This window comes from Anabas testudineus, chromosome 21, assembly GCF_900324465.2.
Source record: "Anabas testudineus chromosome 21, fAnaTes1.2, whole genome shotgun sequence".
NCBI lineage: Eukaryota > Metazoa > Chordata > Actinopteri > Anabantiformes > Anabantidae > Anabas > Anabas testudineus.
The window spans coordinates 11,786,002-11,808,919 of record NC_046629.1 but is presented as its reverse complement, the minus strand read 5'-3'; the positions used below and the strand labels follow the sequence as shown (position 1 = coordinate 11,808,919).

General features: G+C 39.3%; 1 protein-coding gene across 4 annotated transcripts in view; it reads left to right on the top strand.

The window, feature by feature from the left end:
- Positions 1–22,918, top strand: part of uggt2 (UDP-glucose glycoprotein glucosyltransferase 2) — a 32,857-nt gene that overhangs the window by 1,316 nt on the left and 8,623 nt on the right. The window contains exons 2-32 of one of the 4 annotated variants that reach the window (XM_026377101.1): positions 158–240; positions 370–500; positions 2,393–2,505; positions 2,730–2,907; positions 3,867–3,963; positions 4,046–4,115; positions 4,305–4,405; positions 4,525–4,624; positions 5,091–5,151; positions 5,440–5,531; positions 5,717–5,867; positions 6,498–6,617; positions 6,843–6,928; positions 7,060–7,195; positions 7,455–7,586; positions 7,702–7,866; positions 8,392–8,515; positions 8,598–8,696; positions 10,615–10,709; positions 11,512–11,721; positions 14,785–14,916; positions 15,557–15,687; positions 15,897–15,992; positions 16,221–16,323; positions 17,161–17,240; positions 18,706–18,895; positions 19,023–19,181; positions 19,376–19,461; positions 21,701–21,785; positions 21,884–21,966; positions 22,143–22,223. In XM_026377101.1, the coding sequence (XP_026232886.1) occupies positions 158–240; positions 370–500; positions 2,393–2,505; positions 2,730–2,907; positions 3,867–3,963; positions 4,046–4,115; positions 4,305–4,405; positions 4,525–4,624; positions 5,091–5,151; positions 5,440–5,531; positions 5,717–5,867; positions 6,498–6,617; positions 6,843–6,928; positions 7,060–7,195; positions 7,455–7,586; positions 7,702–7,866; positions 8,392–8,515; positions 8,598–8,696; positions 10,615–10,709; positions 11,512–11,721; positions 14,785–14,916; positions 15,557–15,687; positions 15,897–15,992; positions 16,221–16,323; positions 17,161–17,240; positions 18,706–18,895; positions 19,023–19,181; positions 19,376–19,461; positions 21,701–21,785; positions 21,884–21,966; positions 22,143–22,223 (3,570 nt within the window). Of the gene's footprint in view, positions 1–157; positions 241–369; positions 501–2,392; positions 2,506–2,729; positions 2,908–3,866; positions 3,964–4,045; positions 4,116–4,304; positions 4,406–4,524; positions 4,625–5,090; positions 5,152–5,439; positions 5,532–5,716; positions 5,868–6,497; positions 6,618–6,842; positions 6,929–7,059; positions 7,196–7,454; positions 7,587–7,701; positions 7,867–8,391; positions 8,516–8,597; positions 8,697–10,614; positions 10,710–11,511; positions 11,722–14,784; positions 14,917–15,556; positions 15,688–15,896; positions 15,993–16,220; positions 16,324–17,160; positions 17,241–18,705; positions 18,896–19,022; positions 19,182–19,375; positions 19,462–21,700; positions 21,786–21,883; positions 21,967–22,142; positions 22,335–22,918 lie in introns of those variants that run through there. The other 3 variants (XM_026377100.1, XM_026377099.1, XM_026377098.1) reach the window with 3 other exon arrangements.

Genomic DNA, 22,918 nt, shown 5'->3' with positions numbered 1-22,918 from the left:
TACTGTGTGATGCTTCACATTCACATAGACATGGAGACATGTTGGGTGCAGCTATTACCAGAAAATCTAAAGTGATTATGTGGTTGGTGTGTCAGAAAAGTGTTGCTACGGCACACACTGTGGGTACTGACTAACACTTTCATTTTCTTGTCTGCAGTGAGTTTATTGGAGAAGACGGGAATGAGAAGTTCTGGCAGTTTATTGACACTGTGAAAGAGCTCACTGTATACAAGCAAGGAGGTATGTTGTTTGAAACCAAGCGATTACTTCAATTGTAGTGGTATAATAACAGATTTTAAACAATTTCCCACCATGACAGCTGTGCTTCTCTTCTAAAAAGTCTCATTATTATTATTATTTTCTTAACAGAGTCTGTGCGCTCATACTACAACTTGATCATTAAAAAGGCTGGCCAGTTCCTCACAGATCTCCAAGTTAATCTCCTCAAATTCTCTCTTGCCTTACGGTCTTACTCACCAGCTGTTCATGCATCCCAGCAGGTATGTTGTGCTTAAAACACTAGTAGTTTGAATACTAGGACTATTTTAAGACCCTTTGAAAAGCCGAGCAAATGAGGGTCCATTTCTTGTTAGAGGCAATTACAAAGGCTGTTTGTCCTAATCCTGACTCAGAGTGCTCGGCTGGCTTTACTCATATGTTTCTCAATTGCTCTCACAAAGCCTTTATACAGTATGACATTCATTATTCTCAAATCAGTCTGTTAAAAACCCCACATCAATAACTAATTTTCTTTGGACCTGTAGTTTCTCACACGATTCAAATGCGTGAGGATAATTATCTGTTATTGATCCAGAGACAAACAGAGTTGGTGCCGATCAAAATCGATTGGACTGCTTTTTGTATTACTCTCTGATGCATTTGTCAGCATGTTCTTTTTGCATATCCTCACATGCAAAAAATCACATAATCAGTCTAAACCTTCGGACATAAAGGTTTACTACATTTCAAATAAGAACTAGTATCAGACAGTTGGATGATGTAGGTGAAAGACTGTGCTGAGAAAGGGAGTGTTTGAATAGAAAGCATGTTGTGAACATTAACATCAATGGTTTTCATGTACATTGATTTATTTTGTTCAGATAGTCGTCTTTATAATATATTAAATATGTGCACTGTAAATGGAGGGAATAAACAAATCTGTGAAAAATCTGTGTAGGAACAGAGGCACAGTTTTTTTTCTTTCTTAGTTACAAAGCTGCTGTCTGTCATGACATTTAAATTAATACTACTCAGCTGTCTCTACTGGAATGTTTTTGGGTATAATATTGAGTGGCTGTAATTTTTGTGCTCTCAGTGAACAATTGTTTGACTTTGCTTTCTAATTTGATTTGGAGACAGTGATGTACTGGGTGATGAATTTCTCTAATTTAAAAATGTGTTAAATATTTGAGTAAGTAATGGCATTTTTGCAAGGGAAATCAGTGTTGTGCTGCACATTGTAAAAACCGATGGTAAAAAGGAGTGTGTGCTGCTGGACAGGATAATTAGAGACTAGTGCTGGACGGCATACTGGCTCATCTGTTATTGCTGTTGTAATTACTGTGTACAGTATGAATTTTTCTTGTACCTCCATACCGTCACATAGCTGAGTCAGCAGCTGTGAGACTCTAGTGAGCAGGAAATCGTAGTTCGATGGTCACTGTAGTCACTACAGAGTATTTGTCAGCTTGAGTAAAGGGGAGAATCCTATTGTCTACGCCTGCCCATCTTACTTATGGTTACAACGATTAATTACTCGCAACTTGCACTCTTTAACAAGGCAAAATGCCATGAGACAGAACAATTTGCGACACCATTACAACTTTGTAACGCTAATAATTGCATGTTTCCAGAATTACAGGAGGAATAGCGTAGAATGGCATGTTGAGTACAACTCGCTAGCTAGGCAGCAGTGTTAATAGCTGTGAGACTCAAGGCTACATCACGGTAACATTGGTAACATTAGAAATTTAACCATTACTCCATCATCTCAGTGGAAAGCATGTTGGAAAATAAAGAGTGGATTACAGTGGTTAGGATTTGACACCAGAAGAGCTAGTGAAATGTCAGGTTACGGCATGTGACTGGAAAAAAAAAAAGAGGTGGAGTGACTTTACGAAAGCAGTACAATTCACCAGTGTGTGAACATGTCCTGCTACAGCCAGGAGAGAAAGATGGGTTTAGAACAATGAATGGAAAAAATGATTGGACATATGTCTTACTGGGATGAATGCACTACTAGCCATGTTTTTTTCTGCCATTTGTTGTTTCCCTGAATTTCATCACATTGCATACATTTTTTAATCAGTAATCCTTAAGAGGACAAAAACAGCAGATTCTAGCCATAGTCAGTGTGCTATAGAGCATTTTATCTCCCTTCTGCACTTAACAGATAGCCAGTGATGAGCCTCCGCCTGAGGCTTGCCCTGCCTTTGTCTCCATCCATGGCCAACGTAGCTGCAGTACCAAGGACATCAAGAAGCTCCTAAAGGCAGCTGCAGGCAGGTAACATGGAGTGGCATTGTCTTCCTCTCTGTGAATAAACTAAATTCTTAGAGCACAAGAACAAGATTAAAACTTTAGATAACCATTTTAGATCAGTATTTTATTCTTTGAGGCTTTCACTGACTGCATTTTCCCTGTGATGAATGTGAAAATGTGCAAATAATTAAATTTCTTTCTGTGATTCTTGATTCTTGCTGTGTCCATACTCTGCTACTTCTAAACAGGCCAAGACCATATTTAAACAAGAATGACCACACATATCCAGGCGCCACTAAAACAGATGTACCAGTTGTAATCCTCTATGCTGAGATTGGAACCAAGAAGTTCACTGTCTTTCATAAGGTGCTGTCAGAAAAGGCTGAAGAGGGCAAACTTATATATGTGCTGCGGCATTTTGTAGCAGTAAGTACCAATGCTTATTACACTTTTTCATCTCTAAGTGGATATGCTAAGTTTTTATATCTTCTTTTTTTCACAGTAGTTTGTTTGGAATTCAGTTATAAGGCTTATAATATTATGTATGTCTCGTATTTTCAACAAATCCAATGAAAGATGACATTTTGTCAGCCTAAGCCCAGTATAGCTTACTGCTATGGACCTGAGACTTGTTTAATTTTTACTTTGACAGTGGTACTGTTCATGTATACTGTTATTCAGCAGTACCATCCATCCATACTACGTTATTCCTTTTTGTGAAATATTGATAAAACAACAATCAAAATGATGGACTCAGCTTGTTGCATTACTGAGCAATGTTGAAAAGTAGAAATAACCGATTGCTCTGAATCCAACAGAAATCTGAGCTACAGTCCTTTGAAACAGTAAAAGGTGCTTTTCTTTTAGACATGTGTTTGAAAAGAGTGTGGGCGTGAAGGTCCTCTGATTGTGCTTGTAGAAGACTGGGGCAATGCTTTGAATGTAGGTGACATTAGTGTCAAGGCTGAATTTATGGCAGTCTGCGTGCATCTAAAACTTTCACTGACTGTAGTACTAAACGGCTCCTTCTGATTAAAGCACAGTTGAAGATCATGCAACACAGTCAAAAGAATGCAGAGACCTGAACACTAATACATCATATGATGCACCACATAGCGATGTTGGGCAACCTTGTTTGGAAACACCATACTGACTCATCAAAAAGTGATCGGGATTCGCCCAGCTAACCCCTCTAATTAGAGGGGATCTCTATATAATGTTGGCCATATGTTGATGTGAATAGGCAGCAAGTGTCCCTGACAGGAAGGATTTGCTGTGTTGATGACTGTTATTACAGTGCCAATGACCTATGTGCATGTTAATATAAATTATGAACTAAATAAGCTGTTTTACATTTAAGCCTACTCTGCTTGTCACTGCTTTAGGATCCAAAACCTCAAAAGATGCTTTTATCTGGCTATGCTGTTGAGTTGGCTATCAAAAGTACAGAATACAAAGCTGTGGATGACACCAAAGTAAAAGGTCAGTTGTTGACTTATCAAACATTTTGTGTTGGACCTCGCTGCGTCTTAGGGAATTAAATCCAAATACTTTTTCTTTATAGATTCAAAGACTGTTATAAATGACGAGGATGATGATAACGATGTCCAGGGTTTCTTTTTTGGAACATTAAAGTAAGCAGTTTAACAATAATCTATTCATTTCTATGAAGATTTTTTTAATCTTCTTGTATTTTCTGTTGCTTCTGGACATTCTGTGCTTTGTGCAACTTCATTAACTGATGAAAGGAGATAATTGGATTATATTTGGATCTTACGCTTTCTTTTCTTTTCTTTTTTTTTATATGCTTTATCTCTCTTTAGGAAATCTCACCCTGAACTTAAAGATCAACTCGTTGATCTTCGCCAACATCTTCTAGAGAGTACAAATGACATGGCTCCTCTCAAAGTGTGGGAAATGCAAGGTATTTTCCTTCTTAGTTGTTCAAAGTTATTTCGGACAGAAATACAGTTTTAAGGTAATTTTGATAGTATGTGATCTTGTATATAAATAAATATTGATTCCACTATTTGATCTCCACAGATTTAAGTTTTCAAGCAGCTGCCAAAATCATGTCAGTGCCAAAGTTTGATGCTTTAAAGGTAATGCGAGACCTCAGTCAGAACTTCCCAAGCAAAGCTAGGTAAGAAATTCATCTTATTTACTCTTTCTGGCTGAGTGGCTAAAGTATTTGGTACAATTACCTTTTTTTATGCAGCTTTACTTTGTTACAATGTGTGAATCTGTCTGCAACAAATGCTTTTATTTAAGTGCAAATGTGATATATATATATTTTTTTTCTAAAGCCATTTGTTTGAGTATTATTACTTGTCCTTGTGACACCTCTTACCTACACAATAAATACATCTGTTGTGTTGTTGCAGATCAGATAAGAGATCTAATCAGTGTTTTTGATGTTTGCTTATTTTGGCTCAGTCAGTTTCTAATAACACCAGAAAGTGCTGACTAAGAGTGTTTAAAGGGAATTCACAGCAAATGTACCATCTTGCGAGCCCCCAGGTTTTTGGAGATTAAAAGTGGCATTTTACTGCCAGCTGGGGATATAGTAAAAGCTGATGGTGACTGTACATGTTTTACTGTTCCCACAGATCACTGACAAGAGTGGCTGTAAAGCAGGAAATGAGAAAAGAAATTGAGGCAAACCAAAAGGTGCGATATCATAAGCAGCGTTCTCACATGACTGTGCAGGAGGTTTCGTCTGATAACATTCTTCAATCTTTCCGTCCAATTACACCCATATTTTACAAAATGTAATCTTTATCTGAAATGGATTTCATAAATTTAAAATTTCATTCATGCTTTTCTCTTTGTCTTTGTGTACACTTTGTCTTCTCTCTCCACTGCTGTAGCTTCTATGCACATCTTTTAACATCAAAGATCTAAACACTCATTTAGAGCATTTGGCATTCAACTAACACTTTGAGCTTGTCCTTTCAGCATCTCAGTGAGACCATTGGTGTTCACCTAGGAGATGGAGAGCTCTTCATTAATGGACTGCACATTGATTTGGATGTACACAACCCTTTCAGGTAGGAATCCAGCAGGATGGAGGGCTGGTCTGACTCTGCTCTCTCCAGGAGAGAGGTCTCTCCCAGGTCTCTCTCTACACCTCAGACCTGCAACAAGATCATAATTGGTTTCAATTTAAAGGCATTGCCACACAGTTAGACTAACATCTGCATAGAAATTAATGTGATTTTATTTCTATTTACAGCATTTTGGACATACTCCGAGGCGAAGCCAGAACCTTAGAGGGGCTTCATAACCTAGGCATAAGAGGAGAACATCAGGCAAATCTGCTGAGGTTACCCATGAATGCTGTAGATGACAGCTATGCCTTAGATATGAGGCATCCAGCCATAATGGCAAGTCCTGGCCATTCATCTGGCACAGTTTAACACTTCTTGTTTTTTTCTTCTGTGGGTACTTGCACCAGAGTGTGATCCGTCAACGGACTATTGCAGCAGTCTGAAGCCTGCCAGAAACCGCAGCTAGGAAGTTAGCAAGGAAAAAATATCAAAATATATTCATTCTTTTCAGTTTACACATTCCTCTGTCCTCTCTCTCTGTCTCTAAAATACTACAGAAATGAAGACATTAACCATGTGCACATTAAACCAAAATGTCTGTCATTTCATCTTGTAGAGTCAAGATGATTGACCTCGTTTAGAGTCAAACCGTATGTACAATATGTGTGCCTGAAAGAGACAGATAGATGAAGTATTAGAGAGCTAATGATGTGTGCCAATGTTTCCACGATGGGGAGGCTTAATTGGTACAGAGTGAAAGACCGCTGTTAGTGCTGGAATGGCCAGCAATTAGGGATAATTTTGTGTCTGTGATTCTTGTTATTTATCATAAAAATCCATATTTAAAGGAGTTTAATTTTTACTGATAGTAGAGCTTTAGGACATGTACAAGATAATGTGTAAGCATCAACTTATAACTTATGATGATACTGACCTTACTTACTTTCTTTTTGTCCTACGTTCCAGTGGATGAATGACATAGAGAATGACTCTATGTACCGTAGCTGGCCTTCCGGTGTACAGGAGCTTCTCCGTGCCACCTTTCCTGGAGTGATCCGACAGATCCGACGCAATTTCTTCAACCTGGTGAGTTATTGGCTAACGGATTGGTAACGAAAAGGAACTGGAATTAAAAGATGTCATTGTGAAACAGTTATTACACTGACGTGACTGATCCCTGTGCAACTTGGGAAGCATCTGACTCTTTGAGATTTAGGTTAAATACTTTCAAACTGTGGGCTGTTTACTGTTAGTACTAGACAAGAATAGACAAATTATGTGTCTGCTACCTGATTATGCCTTTGTTGTTAGGTGCTGTTTCTAGATCCAGTACAGGAAGAAAGCGTTGAGCTGGTGAAACTAGCAGAGCTTTTCTACAAACATAAGATTCCCCTGAGGTTGGTGCCATTATTACTCATACCTACACCACTGTTTATATAGTTCACTCTCTGCAATTATAATATTTACCAGGTAGGGTATTCTCATTTCACCTGCAAATTGAATACTTGATTTTGTCCCATATCCACAGAATTGGATTTGTGTTTGTTGTCAACACCAAAGATGAGATTGATGGCTTCTCAGATGCAGGGGTTGGATTTTACCGACTACTGAATTACATTGCAGACGAGTACGATTTGTCCCAGGCTCTGATGTCTATGGTCTCAGTAAGTATTTCACATATATAAATCTCTGTTGTTTTAGAAAGCACATATTGAAGAATCACTAAACCCAGTCCTTGCCAGCTCATATTTTTCTTTCTATGTCCTAGAAGACTGTTGTTCTATTGTGCGTTGTGTTATCCAACAGTTTGAGACATTATTAGACTACATGAGTGAGTGGGATTTTGCCACTGGTTCCCGAGTTGGAAATTATTGACAGTGGCAGTGATGGTCAAATATGATCTGACTTGCGACTCTCTTGCAGCTGTACAACAAAGTCGATGTAGGGGAGACGCTGTCTGTTGACACACTCTCTGCTTTTCTGAAGAGAAAATTCCCTAAAGCCAATGCTGAAAGGATTCTAGGTATAGAATCTGAGTATGATGACAGAAGAAAGGTAAGAAAATGAAATGGTTCTGTTTTTGTTTTTAAAGGAAATAAAAATTATTATTAAGAAGACAACTAATGAATAGCAAAAGCCCAGGATTTAGCTTATGTTTCACTTGCTCCAGGATGGTGCCCTCTTCTACAAAAAGAGCGGCCTGGGTGCTGTACCTGTGGCTTTATTCAATGGAATCCCCCTGAGCCCAGACGAGATGGACCCAGATGAACTGGAAACCATAATACTTCAGCGCATAATGGACACCACCACTGCATTCCAGAGAGCTGTCTTTATGGTATGACATGTCTGTTTGGAAAGAAAAACACTGAAGTTAATTTTTTGTACTGAAGTAGAACATTTAGATTCATATACATGAGTGAATTGAAGTTAAAGCAGCACTAAGAGATGTACCAGGGGCAGTTTGTTCAGTTTTGTAGTATGTATTTAATAATTATTTACTAATAATTAGTTACTGTTTGCTAGATATTAGTCTGTGGTTAACGTTGATGTTCTTTGATAAGTATGAAGTATGTTTAATGATTATGAGAAAACTGGTTTATTGTGGCAACAGAATATAGGATATAGATCACAGCTGGGCTAATAATGAAATGTGGTAAATAATTAAAAGCATATTAACAATGATTAACAGCCAGCTTTCTTTTTTTCAGATTTGCAGAACATGCAGTTTTCATTTAAATACCCCTCCCCAGTCGTTGTATTTATAGACACTTTTGTTCTTCACTGCATGTGAGCTGTTCAGATGTAGAGCTTAAACATAATCAGTGATGTGACCCTGGTTTGTTTTGTGCTTTCCCTCCAGGGTCAGTTAACCGAGAGCTCAGATGTGGTGGACTATCTAATGGAGCAGCCCAATGTAGTTCCCAGGATAAACACTCTCATTCTAAGCGTTGACCGAAAGTACCTCGACTTCACTGCCACGCCAGGTGACCTTTGCTACACAGAACCCAGTGTTGATTCACTGTCTATATTGCTCTGATGTTTTTATTTTTTTTTCTTGCTTTACAGTTGTAGATGATTGGGAAGACACAACCATGTTTTCATTCCTGGACACCAGAGACAAGACAGCTGTGGTGGCTAAGAGAATGAAGTACTTTACAAATAACGGTAAGATCTTACTTGCTGTTTTATTCCTTATTTTCCTAGTAAACATAATTTCAAACAAATACACGCCATGCTATTTTCAGTAACTCTGCGACTTGTAATAGTATACATCACCTATTCAAGCATTTGCATCTTGTCATCTAAAGTAGAATAACTGTAGTTATTCTGTTACGGTTGAAGGTTTGTAAAATGAGCAGTGTCTAAACAAAATGCTTTGCTGATGTATGAAAGTGTGAAACTGACCTTTGTTGAGACAGTGAGGCTGTGCCTCCAGTGAGATAATTGCTGGGTCTGCTGACTGGCTTAGGGCCAGCAGTCTAAATGATCATCAGAGCTACATTTCACTGCTCAGGCTCAGAGTGTAGCAGCTTCAATGACACTGAGGAGGCTGATTGCCATCCTCCCTCTGTAGACTGGCTGACTGCCTCTGACTGACTGTCGGACTTGCTGGTGTGAATATAACAATGACAGGTAGCACAATCCTGTTCTAATAAACTCCGCTTTCTGTCTTTTCAGTCTTTCTTAACTCTCCCACAAAACATTCACTCTAATGACTGCATTTTTTTCTCACTTTCATCTGATTGTCAATGTGTAACCAGGGTAAAGATATTTTTAAAGGATAACTAACTGTCTCATAAGCAACATAGGCATTAAGGCAGATACTGAGAGCTTAAAAATGCATTTACCCTCCACTGATGCCTTAATTGTATAGTCAGTGGTGACAATGTTGAATATTGATTAGCATCTTAACGCACACATGTAATCAGCCAATCATTTGGCAGCAGTTTGATGCATAAAAGCATGCAGACATGGTCAAAAGGTTCAGATACTGTTCAGACCAAACACGATGAAATGTGACCTAAGCGACTGAGCGTGGAATGGTTGTTGAGGCCATCGAGCGGTGTTTCTGTGGGTGAAAATGTCTTTTTAATGAGATAGGTCAGTGGAGAATGGCCAGTGATCTCAGAGGCAACAGTAATTCAAATAATCACTGATTACAACAGTGTCATGTAGTGGAGCATCTTGGAATGCACAACCTTGATGTTCGATGTGTTTGATCTGCAACATGCAGCAGAATCTGGTCAGCTGACTAGAGTACAGAACATGAAACTATGGAGCCGTACTACCTTTTCAGGCTGTTAGTAGTTAAGTGCAGTATTTCTTTTTCAGATTTAAAATATGGGGTGGGTGTGTACTGTATATCTGTGACATTACTGTCTGGGTAACTGTGTGCACAACATGAACTGTTGTGTATAATTTGTACCAAGACAGAATTCTATATGTTCGACTGATTGTCATAGCTGATCAAGCTTAAAATCAACCCATTCCGATCGATCTTCTCCCTCCCATGAACATGCATTCAATACAATGCCAAAAAAGTTCTGCATTAATGTGTCATAAAATGTGATCTGAGCTTCATCCAAGTCAAGAGTAGGTCTCATGTCACACCGCTCTTCAGATGTTTGCATTGGCTTCCTGTGGCTGCAAGGATCAAGTTCAACACTCTGTCTCTTGCCTACAGAGTGGTCAATTCCACAGCTCCATCTTATCTCAGTTCAATCATTCAGGTCTACATCCCCTCCCGTCCACTGCGCTCAACCGGTGAACGACGTCTGGTGGCACCAGCACCACACAGTCGACACCAAGGAAAATATATTAACAATATATTTGTTAATACTTTTGACTTGGATGAAGATCAGATCATGTTTTAAGACAAACTAATGCAGAAAACAATGAAATTCCCAAAGGTTCACATACTTTTTCTTGCCACTGTATGTATCACTTATAGTAAATCAGACATTTTTACCATAATCTTCTTGTCACTGGACTGCATTATTACAACATGAAGCATTCATTGAATGCGGTGTGATGTGTGCTGGATATATTTAGTACTAAAGAACTGCGTCTTCTTTTCAATTAGATGATGATGGGATAAGTGCTGTGACCATGTGGATAGCTGGAGATTTTGAGAAGGTTTCAGGAAGAAAGCTGTTGCTCAATGCTTTAAAACATGTGGTGAGTTATCATCTAAACTGTGTCCTCCTCTCTTTATCACTTTTTTGCGTGAGGTAATGTTTTTTAATCTCCACTGAGGCTAGTTTCACTGGGAGGCAACCTCTTTTACACAAGCCTCCTGATCAAATTCACACTTACCGTATAAGTTGCCCTTAAAAGCTTTGCTGCTTTTTCACTGGTATTGAACTGGCAAACCTTCAGCTCACAAGTTTCCATTTTTTAACCTTTAGTGTACCACTGCCAAAGGAATCTAAAAATTGTCCTGCATAGTTTGGGTTATATGTCTGAAGCATAAATGAATATCCAAAAATGAATCAAGAATTCTTAATAAGGTTTTATATTTATTTATTTATTTTTGACTTATTTATATTGGCTAGTCTTTGACACAAATCTTGCACTTAATGTCCCTACAACTACGTGTGCTTTTTATCAGGACATGTGCTTTTTATGAACAAAATGTAAGTAAATTTACTTAAAAATTAATTGTCTGCATCTAAATCATCAATACACATGCCTCTACAAAGTAATATTCATTGTTAATACACTAAAGATAAATTAGCTATAACACAGAAAGCAGGCTTTTTCCATTTGTCATGAAAAACAATTGTTCACTGGTGGAATCAGTAGAATAGGAAAAAACTTCAGTGTTACTTTCAAGTAATCAACACCCCTCCCGATGTTCTTCCTCACTGACACCTGCTGTCTGTGTAGATTTGAGAATGTAAGGTACTTAAATGAATTCCGTCTCTGTGTGTGTGTGTGTGTGTGTGTGTGTTTCTGTGTATGGCTGTACGCTTGCAAGCAGAAGTCCAGCCGTGGAGTACGTGTTGGAGTGATAGATAACCCCAGTGGAAAGCCCAGCGAAGATAACACTGTGCTGTACAGGGCTATCTGGGCCTCTTTACTCACCCAGAAGAATAAAGCTTCAGCAGAGTTTGTGCAGAAACTCCTGAAAGAGGAGAGCAGACAACTCCTCCAACAGGGGACCAAGATGAAGGAGCTGCTGATGCAGGTAAAGGAGAGTTTAAGGAATGCAGCTGTTTTTATCACATCAGATAAAATTAGATCCCAAACATTTTCTTTGTATATCTTATCTATCTTATATCTTTTATATTGTAAAATGACGAACTGTGTGTCTTTGGTTCATTTTAGTGACGATATTGTGATATGAGACTAAATGTAGTTTTGGATTGTCATTATTATCAACTAATGTTTTCCTCTATTACAGTTACATTATGTAAATTTTTTATTAAAGCGGTATTAATTTCTATAACTTCTGTAACATTTAACAGATATTGTATGTTAATACTTCAATTTTTATTAAAATAGTGTCCATCCCTTCTATTGAGGAGCTGCTCCCCAATAAAATTCCAAAAATAAAAATGATTCCAAGCTAAAGTTTATTAAACATACACTGCCCGGCCCAAAAAAAAGTCATACACTCTAATATTTAGTTGGACTGCCTTTAGCTTTGATTACGGCAAACATTCGCTGTGGCACCGTTTCAATAAGCTACTGCAATGTTACATTTATTCCCGCCCAGAGTTGCATCAGTTTTTCGCCAAGATCTTGTATTGATTATGGTCTTAGTCTTTGTGCATTATGCGTGTGAAAACGCTCTTACTTTCACTATAAACACAGCTGTGAGTTCTACTGTTGTTTTTGTACAATATAATTTCAACCAAACATTTAATCAGTCTTTTCAATCTTTTTTTCCGACCACATTTCTTCCTCGAAGATAATGGCTCCCCACTATCCTTCCAGTTTTTAATAATGTGTTGGACAGTTCTTAACCTAATTTTAGTAGTTTCATCAATCTCCTTAGATATTTTTTTTTCTTGATGCATGACAATAATTTGACCCTCCTTTTCCACGACCACAGGATGTGTCTTCTGACATGGTTGTTTAGGAAATGAGAAGCTACCCACAGTTAGGGTTAACTTGTTTCCAGCTGAAACATAATCATCCATGCAGTAATTATTCAATGGGAGACTCTTAGCTATTTGCTTAGTTAAATCTAGGTTGTGACGTTTGTTTTTTTGGACGGGCAGTGTATCTTACCATCATATGTGCATTCAGTCACACTTCAGACCTAAATGGACTTTTTATAATTATTTGAGAACAGACATTTTAATATACTTCACATTGCTGTGAAGTATATTAAAATGTCTGTTTTAACTTATTTTAAGTACCTAATTGGCAAGAGGCATAACCAAGATGTCAAATTCTTGTCCAGCACATTTGTATGATTACCCTCCTGACAGATAAAAAATATTTATATGAATATCATGAATATCATTACATGTGGAATATATGGGAACTAGATATCTCTTGTCTGCAAGATTGCTATGCTAAAGTGCATCAACAAACTATGCTGTAAGCATTTCAATGCCATCAGCCAAGGGTGATTAGAAAATAAAAACATATTATCTGCTGCATTAAATACATGAATGCATTTGAGCTGAGGTGGTGAAATCCTATTTATTGCCTCTCCTGACTTGAGATGAATTTGTCAGAAGAGCCATAGCCAGCAAAGTAAACTAGGAAGCCTGGGAACTATGCAAAAAATCCAACACTGCCCATTAACTTACAAAACAGTCTGTCATGACTAATACAACTAGATACGTTAAAGGGATAGCTTTGAAAGGTGTAGGTAAAGCTCCAGAGGGTGATAGATTTATATTGACCCACAAAATTGCTACAAAATGTAGGCCTTAGTGATATACATCACGAATGGTACTGTATTTAAAACCAAGTTAGATTAAATCTGGTTGGGTTTGAGTTTAGTTATGTGTCAGTGAAAGATTTTTCAGAGAATTGAGGCGCTTAATGATAAAAAGTAGGAAACAAGGATTGGAAATAAGCACTTACAGAGATTTGTCTGCCATTGTTTTCTTGATTTTAAGTGCAACTCTTGGTGGTGGGGGGAGGTGTGTGTGTGTGTGTGTGTGTGTGTCTCGTGGTGGTGGGGGTGGGGGTGATTGATGAGCCCATCTTCTCATTTCTCTCCTGAACATCAGCTAACAGAATACATTTAGAACACGCATGATGCGCCACAGCCTGTGAATGCCAAGCCAAGCAGCCTACTCGCTGTCAGTTCCACTTGATCTGTCACTCGAGCCAGCACAAGGCTTACACTCTGCAAATCTTTAAGTAAAAAGCGCTGGTGGAAACCTGGTCTCCAGGTCCTGATGAATAGCTGAGCTGCATCTCACTGTTCATCCTTGTGTGAGCCATGTGTTCAACCAAGCCTGACCCTCACTCTGCTGTTGTAAGCAGTCTACTACCACTAGTAGATTCCATGCTATAGTCTGCACCATCCACCCACGCAGCACTGTACATAAGAAAACAAGCCACCCCAGCCACTAATCAACGAATCAGCTGATAGGAGAGGCATCATCTCTCTCTTCATCATTAGTCATACAGTACAGGTGCATTTGGGACCAACCCTAACAAACTCTCCTTCAATTAAACCAGCCTTAAACAATGGAGAGAGAATGAGCCTGAAATAGCAATAGAAATGGGCAATGAGTATGAGGTGGCTGTGTGAGTTGAGACCCAGAGTCAAGGGATATGACTTTATTATTGGCTGCCAGACAGACTTGCTGACTGGATTGTGCTGACATTATTGGTATTTCACCTGTTCTCCTGAGAAGTGAAATGTTGGAGAAACTAATAACCTGACTCCACAAACCCTCAACACTCCCGCCTCTAATTTGTTATGGACAAAAGTGGCTGAGGCTTAATTAAGAGTTTGTTATATTAATTACAAATTGATTAATCTCATTTTCACAAATGTGCATTTCTGACAGCTTGTTCCTCTGGCTGAAATATTTCATTTTTGAAAACTGCAATGATTGCACTGATGCAAGAAATCAATGATTGGGCAAATAATTTTACCTCACATACATCATTCACTACACCGATGGATCACTCAGATTTTGTTTTGGAGAGACTGTAAAAAGATCTTTGAACTAGTCTATTGGATGATAGAGTACATCACAAATACTTCACAACTGTGCGCGTTAATGTAATCAATTCTAACATTCTAAACAATCATTTTATTCCGCTGTAGGGCGTAGAAGTGGACGCCTTTGAGAAAAAGTTCAACACACTGGAAGTGGATTTTATCCGCAGTCAGCAGCTGTTCTGTAGAGACGTCCTGAAACTGAGTCCTGGACAGCGAGCAGTGGTCAGCAACGGCAGGGTAAGTGGAGTTCACTTCTAACCTCAGGATACTGAAATGCGGTCTTCTGTATTAAAACAAACAGAGTGGACTACATTGTATTGTCATTGTGGAAAAGCATTAGTTAAATGTGTGTTACTGTTTAATACAGTGGAATAGGATCCACAACGTCCATATGAGTTGCTGCACTTACTTCCTTAGAAGTTGCTGCACTTTGGAGGTATTTCTCTCTAGTGTTTTTAGAGTTCTTTTTTAGTATTGTCAAATCAGCATGATGTCTGTTTTTGAAAGGTCACAGGTGACACAGACAGGATTGTGCACATGTTGTGTGCGCGAACGTCTGCGTATGTGCTGACTGCGTGTATACAGAGCTGATGACTGATGTCTCAGCAGCAGTGGTGCTGACAGTTACAGATGAAGAGGCCACTCTCTGAGATGGCAGTAACAATTAATATGTTGCATTCCTCCGCTGCAGTGGCAGGGCTCTACTCCCAAAAATAGAAAGGATGAAGACACATTGCTGAATACTGTGACTTTAAGTGGATAAAAGATTGTTACAATCACATTACATTTAACAACCCCCTGGCAAGTAGTAAATAATACATGCTGAGATAAGAATTAGAAAAGTTGTGTGCTGACTGCATTGTTTTCACCCTGTTAGATCCTTGGTCCGTTCGAAGAGCAGGAAGAATTCACTGTGGAGGACTTCCACTTGCTGGAGAAGATTACACTGAGCGGATCTGCAGAGAAAGTCAAAGCTAAAGTTAAACAGATGGGGATGAAGCCAAAGCAGTATGTATCACAAATCACTGATAAACATTACCATGAACATGAACAGAGTGTGCTTTGAAAAACATCAACAACTAAAACCTGAGTTGAAGGCAGCTTTTGTTGATTCACGTGGCTACCTTATTAACAGTTTGATCCATCTGAAATCTTTCCTAACATGTATCATAAATAATAAATGATGGACTGATCTGGCTGTACCTCTTATCCCTCAGTGCCAGTGACTTAGTCATGAAAGTTGATGCCCTCTTAACTGCAGCCCCCAAAGGAGAGGTCAGAAGGGATGTCCACTTTATCAAAGACAGCCACAGGTGTGCAACTTTTTTTTTTTTGTTGTTGTTTGTTTGTTTACTGTCCTGTTGGCTCTGCAGTCTTGCAGAGAGGTTTTACTCTGCCTTTTGTTGTAATGGTTCGGCAAGTTGCTACATCATCATTTCAAGCTGCGGAAAGGCAAATCTTTTGATTTGCAGTTCTGCTGAATAAGAGTTGTATAACCTTGTGTTGCTGAATCCGCTTTGTTGTGCTGTTCTCCTCCTCAGTGTGCTCCATCTCGCCCCGCGCGAAAACGAGGTATTCTATGATGTGGTAGCCATCGTTGATCCCCTTACCCGGGAGGCACAGAAGATGTCCTCTCTGCTGATCGTAAGCTATTTTCTTCTTCTGGAAATACAGCAAGGACACCCTGAAATCTCTTTAACTGAAAAAAAACTATACAGAATTTTTTTTCTAGTCTCATATTGATATTAGAATCAAATGTTTTGTGGCTGTTATTCTTTTCTATATGCAAACTGAAACATACAGTACCTTCTTCTGTTAAGTCATATGCACTGTGTGCTAAAAGAAATATGCTTATTTTGTATTTGACCAGAGGAAGTTATTTTGAAACATTCTCCTTGGTGGGTTTAGTTTGAGTGAATCCCACTAGCTGTCTGCAGTATGTTGCTGGAGGCTGGCTGTGGTGAAGTATTTGTGAATATGAAAATATGACTCACCATTCCTTTGCAGACAGCAGGGATACAGCCGCCTTCAATAGCCGTTGGTAGTCTACTGCAGTATGCAGTAGAAAGCATGATGCCGGTATTACAGCATCACAGCCAGTTGTAAGAAAAAGCAGCTCATTATGCATCATTAGTTATGTTTTTTTATCACCTTTATGTCATGAAAGATGCTACTTAAGAATATTCAGTTTCGTCTGACTTCTCTAAATGTGGTTAAATAAAACAAAACAAATCAATAAGAGCAGTCCCTGAATACAGCAGCACTGTAATAGCAGCATAATGTTAATAAAGTGACACTGCGTGTATTGTCATTTATGCTTTTTTATTAAAGCAGTGTGTAATAAAAGTAATGGGCAGTGAAAGTACAGTCTGCCTTCAGTCCTTTTGTTCAGGAAAAGCCTTGTGTGTCTAGTTTGATCTAGTGCCCCCTTTGCTTTGCTCCTGATTTCTAACTGGGTCTTTTCTTCTGTGTCTCTTGCAGGTGCTCAGTCAAGTGGTCAATGTGCGACTGCAGGTGTTTATGAATTGCAAGGCCATGTTGTCTGAGATGCCCCTCAAGAGGTAGGCTTGAGCTCCAACAGTAATTAAATTTTCCTGTTTGGCTTGTTTGTGTATCCTCTGACCGGTGCAGACTTAGCATCTCTGCCTCACTCCTTCCCTTTGTAAGATTATAGTGCACAGATGCAATCTGCTTAATAACACCACCTTATTGCTTTGGGCCTCCCCTCACATCTCTGGACAAATTGCTTACAGCTTGCAGTGTTGTGATTCGGGTGTGCATTAAAAACAACAAAATAAAACAAATGGAAAGAAAAAAAAAATCAATTGAAAGGGTAAAGTTGTCTCTTAACATTCACTCTATTGCCTGAATGTTAGTCTTTATGTAATTCGGGATGTTTTCTTTTCTGATTTGTTCTATAATGGATTGAGTCACTTGCAGCTTCAATAAACTGAAACCCAAATTTTTTTTTCTTTTTTAAATTGAATAGCAAAATATTTCCAGGATGTTTACCCTGTGATTATGAGCATAAATTGCAGTATGACATTCAAGATCTCTGTCAGTGATCAGCTGGAATTTATATCAATAACTCGTTCCCCAGAAATCACCAACAAATTCTTCTGTTGCAGCACATCACTTTCTCCAAGTCCTCCTGAGTGACAGTTGCCAGTAATTGATACATCAAGTAAATTTTTCCCATAGGAGTTAAATAAGCTGGGTGTCTACAATCAGGCTGCTACTATCAAGTCTACTAGTCCTATATATTAGATGAAACGTTTTGTTTTGCTGGTTGATTTCTTGTGCTTCTCCCAGTGTTTCTCTTGCTTAACTACAACTTTTCTCTTACCACCATCCTGTGCTGTAGTAGCAGCTTTCATCTCATTCTGGAGTCCACATGTTCTCTCCCATCGGTCTGCTCTGGTCAACAGAAACCTGACTGCTGTGGCGGGAATTAACTTTTGAGAAATCTCCCTGTGAATAGAGAATGTGTTGATGTTCCTTAGAGGATAAGAAGGCATTCTCAATGAAAAGAATTAGCATTGGTAATGTTTAGCATTGGCTACGTTGTTTAGACTCATTATGACTCCTGTGTCAGAGGGCACACTGAAGAAAAGCAATTAGCATAAAGATTAGCCTGGAGCTGGCCTCTGTGACAACTCTCGGTAATAATGGGGAAAGGGAATATTTCTGGTGCTCAGACTGCTGCACATATTTCTCTTATTGGCTGAGCAGGAGCACTGGCAGTAATAGTATTAGATCTTTGAAGAGATTGTATATACCCAGCTGTCATAACAGAGCTGATCTCTGGTCTTAGAAAGAATAGTATTGTGCAAGATGTAATAATTTTAGTGTTTTCCAATGCGGACAGTGTGTTTGTTGCATGGAATTGCTGCCTAAATCTGGAGGCAAAAAGTCCTGCAATCATTTTAGGACTTTCACTTCTCCCTTCTGTTCTGTCACATATCATATTAATGTGAAAGTTAATTGGACGGCACTTAAAATTCTCCTGCTTGACTGTTTTGACAGCTTTTACCGCTTTGTCTTGGAGTCTGATGTTGGTTTCTTGGCCAACGACACAGTGTCTCCGGGACCCGTCGCTCGCTTTGTGGAGCTCCCAGAGTCTCCACTCCTCACCCTTAACATGATCACACCCGAGAGCTGGATGGTGCAGGCAGTGCGCAGCCCCTATGACTTGGATAACATCCATCTGCAGAAGGTATCCTGGTCCTTAGCCATTACTTCCCAACATTCTTATTGTTCTCACCTCTTAAATAGGACAAAAGTGCTCTCTATTAATCATTCTCTCATTTACCTGTTCTTTGTAATTTGTGGTTGTGCTCCAGGTGACCGGGATTGTGACAGCAGAGTATGAACTGGAGCACCTTTTGCTGGAGGGCCACTGCTTTGACCTGTCAACTGGCCAACCCCCTCGAGGACTTCAGTTTACCCTGGGCATGAGCCGAGATCCGCTCATGTATGACACTATTGTCATGGCTAACCTGGTCAGCAGCCTTTTTTCTTCAATACCAGAGTTACCAAGAGAGCACTCTGTATTAATGGACATAGTTAATCATAGTAGTATGTGCTCAGTAGTATGTACTGAATGAAAACAAACAAAACCGGTTTGGTGCCAGGCTTGAGAAAACGTGTGAATTGTTCTCTCACATAGTCAGACTCATTTTTTCAATCACAACAGGGATATTTCCAGCTAAAAGCCAATCCTGGTGCCTGGACTCTAAGATTACGTGAAGGAAGATCAGAGGATATTTATCAGATTCTCTCGTGAGTATTTACCACTGTCTGCAGACTGTTGTTGACTGTTACAGTCTTTCCTACCTTATGTCTTACAGGTATTAATACGCAGCTTAGCATCAAAGTTGTTTTCAGCCACCATTCCCATTTCGTACTGGTACCTATGAAACCCATCACTATGGTAACATGGAGAGCTGATGACACTGTAGCAGCTCAAGGTTTTGACGAGTGCAGGGAGTTCTGCTGAGCACAGAGGGAGAGAGACAGGTAGGAGGAAAGGGATGCTATTAAAGAGAAGACAGAGTGGAGGGATGATTCAGCTGGTCACCTGCCATGCCATCCACCTCACACTGCAGAATATCCGCAACAGAATGTGTTTTAATTAGGACGGCGTAGGTGTCAAAGGCTGCGTATACTAGACAGAGTGTGTTGGCGTTTATTTTAATTTCCCTGGACAAATAGAAACAATATTGTGCTTTGGACGGTTTGATAGGTGTTCTAAAAAGTCAATTTTCCATGCCATTTTTAAAGACTTTTTTTTTTTTTTTTTTGGCATGTTGCTTTTTTCTGAAACAAAGGGAGAGAGGGAGGTGTATGAATGCAACTAAGGTCCCATGGATATTGTGCAGACACGTAGTATGTACCTTTTAAAATTACAACTAGGCCACCAAGTTGCCTAACGTGTTGTATTTTCTTTAATTCTGCATTTTGACTTTTGACTTTTATCTACTGTAAATCAAATGATTATTTTTGTGTATTTTTCTGTCATTTGTACTGTAATATCTACAGTATGTAACATAACAAGGAACAATTACCGCATGTGCAGCCGTAATGCACCAAACTAAATGTCCCTATAATCACAGATATTGTCCTTTCTGGCTATCCTCCCATAAGATTTAGGACACATACAGCCCTCTGTTCCCCTGGTATCATATCAGACAACCGAGATTTATTCGCCAGTACTCCAGGTAAAGCTAAAAGGTGATGTCATTTTTCACCTTGGCAGTGTCATTATTCTTGTGGTTAGCGGCGCTCTGCTCTGGTTAGGTGGCCGATCAGAGTCTAGAGGGAGTGTCTGTGCTCTCCCGTCTCGGAGCCTGTGTTTTCCTCTTGCAGCCCTTGCTGCCTCTGTGCCTCGCCCTGACAGCGATGAATGAGACAACTAGCACTCCTCTCCTCAGTGAAGAGATACAGATTGATCTCTGGTGTTTTGTAGCACAAGCCCTAAAGGCAGCGTTACACTTGTGACAGCAGAGGGGGCAAAGCACAAGCAGCGTACGAGCATGGGGTGAAGCACTTTAGGCCAAATGGTGGGGGCATTTATCATAGTGATAAGGTTAGCTTTTTGCCTTTAGTAAGCACTGGGCTTGTAATGGCTTGCTGTGCATCATATCCTATTGCTCATCTCTGCCTGAAGTTTGCCCTGTGATGTTTCACCATCAGACCCTGTAGATTCTGCCCGCCAAAACACATTCTCTACTGGGCAAATCAGTCCTAAAACAATTACTGTGAAAGGCCAGCGTTATGCAATCAATACTGTACAGACTTTCTCATTAAATCTACCAGTATATACAGCATGGCTGGGAAGTAGTGATGGATAAAATAATGGTAAGGCTATTTCTTAATAATGATGGAGGGTAATGAATATGGTCAGAGTGTGACCCTGGCAGCTAGCCCAGTATCCGCTTTTAAGTCTGTGCACTCACTGTCTGGTCAGTGGTCTGTCCATTAGCTGCTGTTGTCTCCTTCATCAGAGCAGCCTATACTGTATTTTTTCCCCACAATTGCCATGGCCGAAACATATGAACCAACCAAAGAGCTCTATAAATGAATGTGTATACATTATACAAGCATTTTAATAATAAGTGGAAAAACAGATATTCACATTTATGGAAAGTGATTAATTTACAGTCTTTAGTGATTGGCCAGGTGAAAGGTGGTGAGCTGTGTCACACTGAACAGCTAAAAAAATAAAGCAAAAATCTTAGTAGCTGATCTCAGATGGTAAATGATGTATTTTCTTAGCTTGCAGACTACAGTTAGCAGCGCAGTTTGTTTATATCATATCTCTGTGATCTTGCAAGTATTTTTTTCTTTTATTGATTAATGAAAGGCCTATGAACCTATGAAAATCATCTTGACATTGAGTGTCAGCATAAATTACATGTTTTGAGGCTGTGTTGAATTTGAAATGATCTTCTAAATTATGTAATTTCAAGTGCTGACAAGTTTCAGTCTCCAGGTCTCAACTCTGTATCCACATTTTCAGGCACGATGGAACAGATTCCCCTGCAGATGCTGGTGATGTTATAGTGGTGCTGAACAGTTTCCACAGTAAGATCATCAAAGTCAGAGTGAGTGTATTTTTAAAATATTCTGTAACGTATGTACTATATGTTAAATGTGTCCATAACTGAGCATGATTAAGCAGTATAATCTTTTCTCACTGTAGGTGCAAAAAAAGGCAGAGAAGATGAATGAAGATCTTTTAAGTGAAACTAGTGAAAGCAAAGGCATATGGGACTCCATAGCAAGGTGGGTAATGTATTCATACAGCATCACAATGCAGCTAATCATATACAGACACACTTTGGTTGGTTTTAGTAGGCTGGATTAATATCTTCCTCCACTCGGTTGACAGCAACATGTGAGCTCATTGATTGGTGGGTTTGTTGTGCCTTCTGTTTGTCAATTATACATTGCGGTTTCAGGAGATCTTATTCCTCCCCTGGATCCAGACTGCAATACTATGCTGTAAGATCTAGTCTTGCAAAAAATATGTGCTTCTGTAGGTATGTGTGTGTTTGTTTTCGTGTGTCTAATTGTGTGATCCTTTCTCCTCACTTACTGCTTGCTGTGTGAAGTGTTTGGAGCACTTTTGAGAAAAGGTAGGCAGTGTGGCTGCAACCCATTTACCACCTAAAACTTCTGTGTTGAAGTCATTAGCATGCAGTGTTTATTGGTTGCTTTTAACCGCTGTGCTACTCCATTTCGCAGTGAATGAGAGTGACTTATGTGCTAACAGAATATGGTGCCTCGGTAGAACTGTGTTTGAGTATGATGCTTACATTTCTAGTTATATACAGGTAGTGTGTTGAAGCAAGTGTATAAACTGGACACAGTTTATACACTTGCAAACAGCCAGACATTTAACACTTACTTAAATTACTGACTGCAGGTAAAGGTGTGGTTTGGTCACAGTGCCACGACTAGGGCAGAAGGCAAAAAAGCACCAATTAGATCATTTTCTGCTCAACTATCTCAATACAGAGCACAAGCTCAAGAACCATACTCAGCGGAATAAGGTGAGATGTGTCAGCTCGATGTGGAGGTACTTTTGAACCCTTGGCTAAGCAACTCTCAGGAGGGTTTTTTCCTGGAGAACAGCAGAGCCACTAGGATGAGTTTTGTGCCTATGTGCTGAACAGCAGTATAGAGCACTTAGCTTTTTTTCCCCATGTTTAAACTCTAGAAAATGCTGCTAACT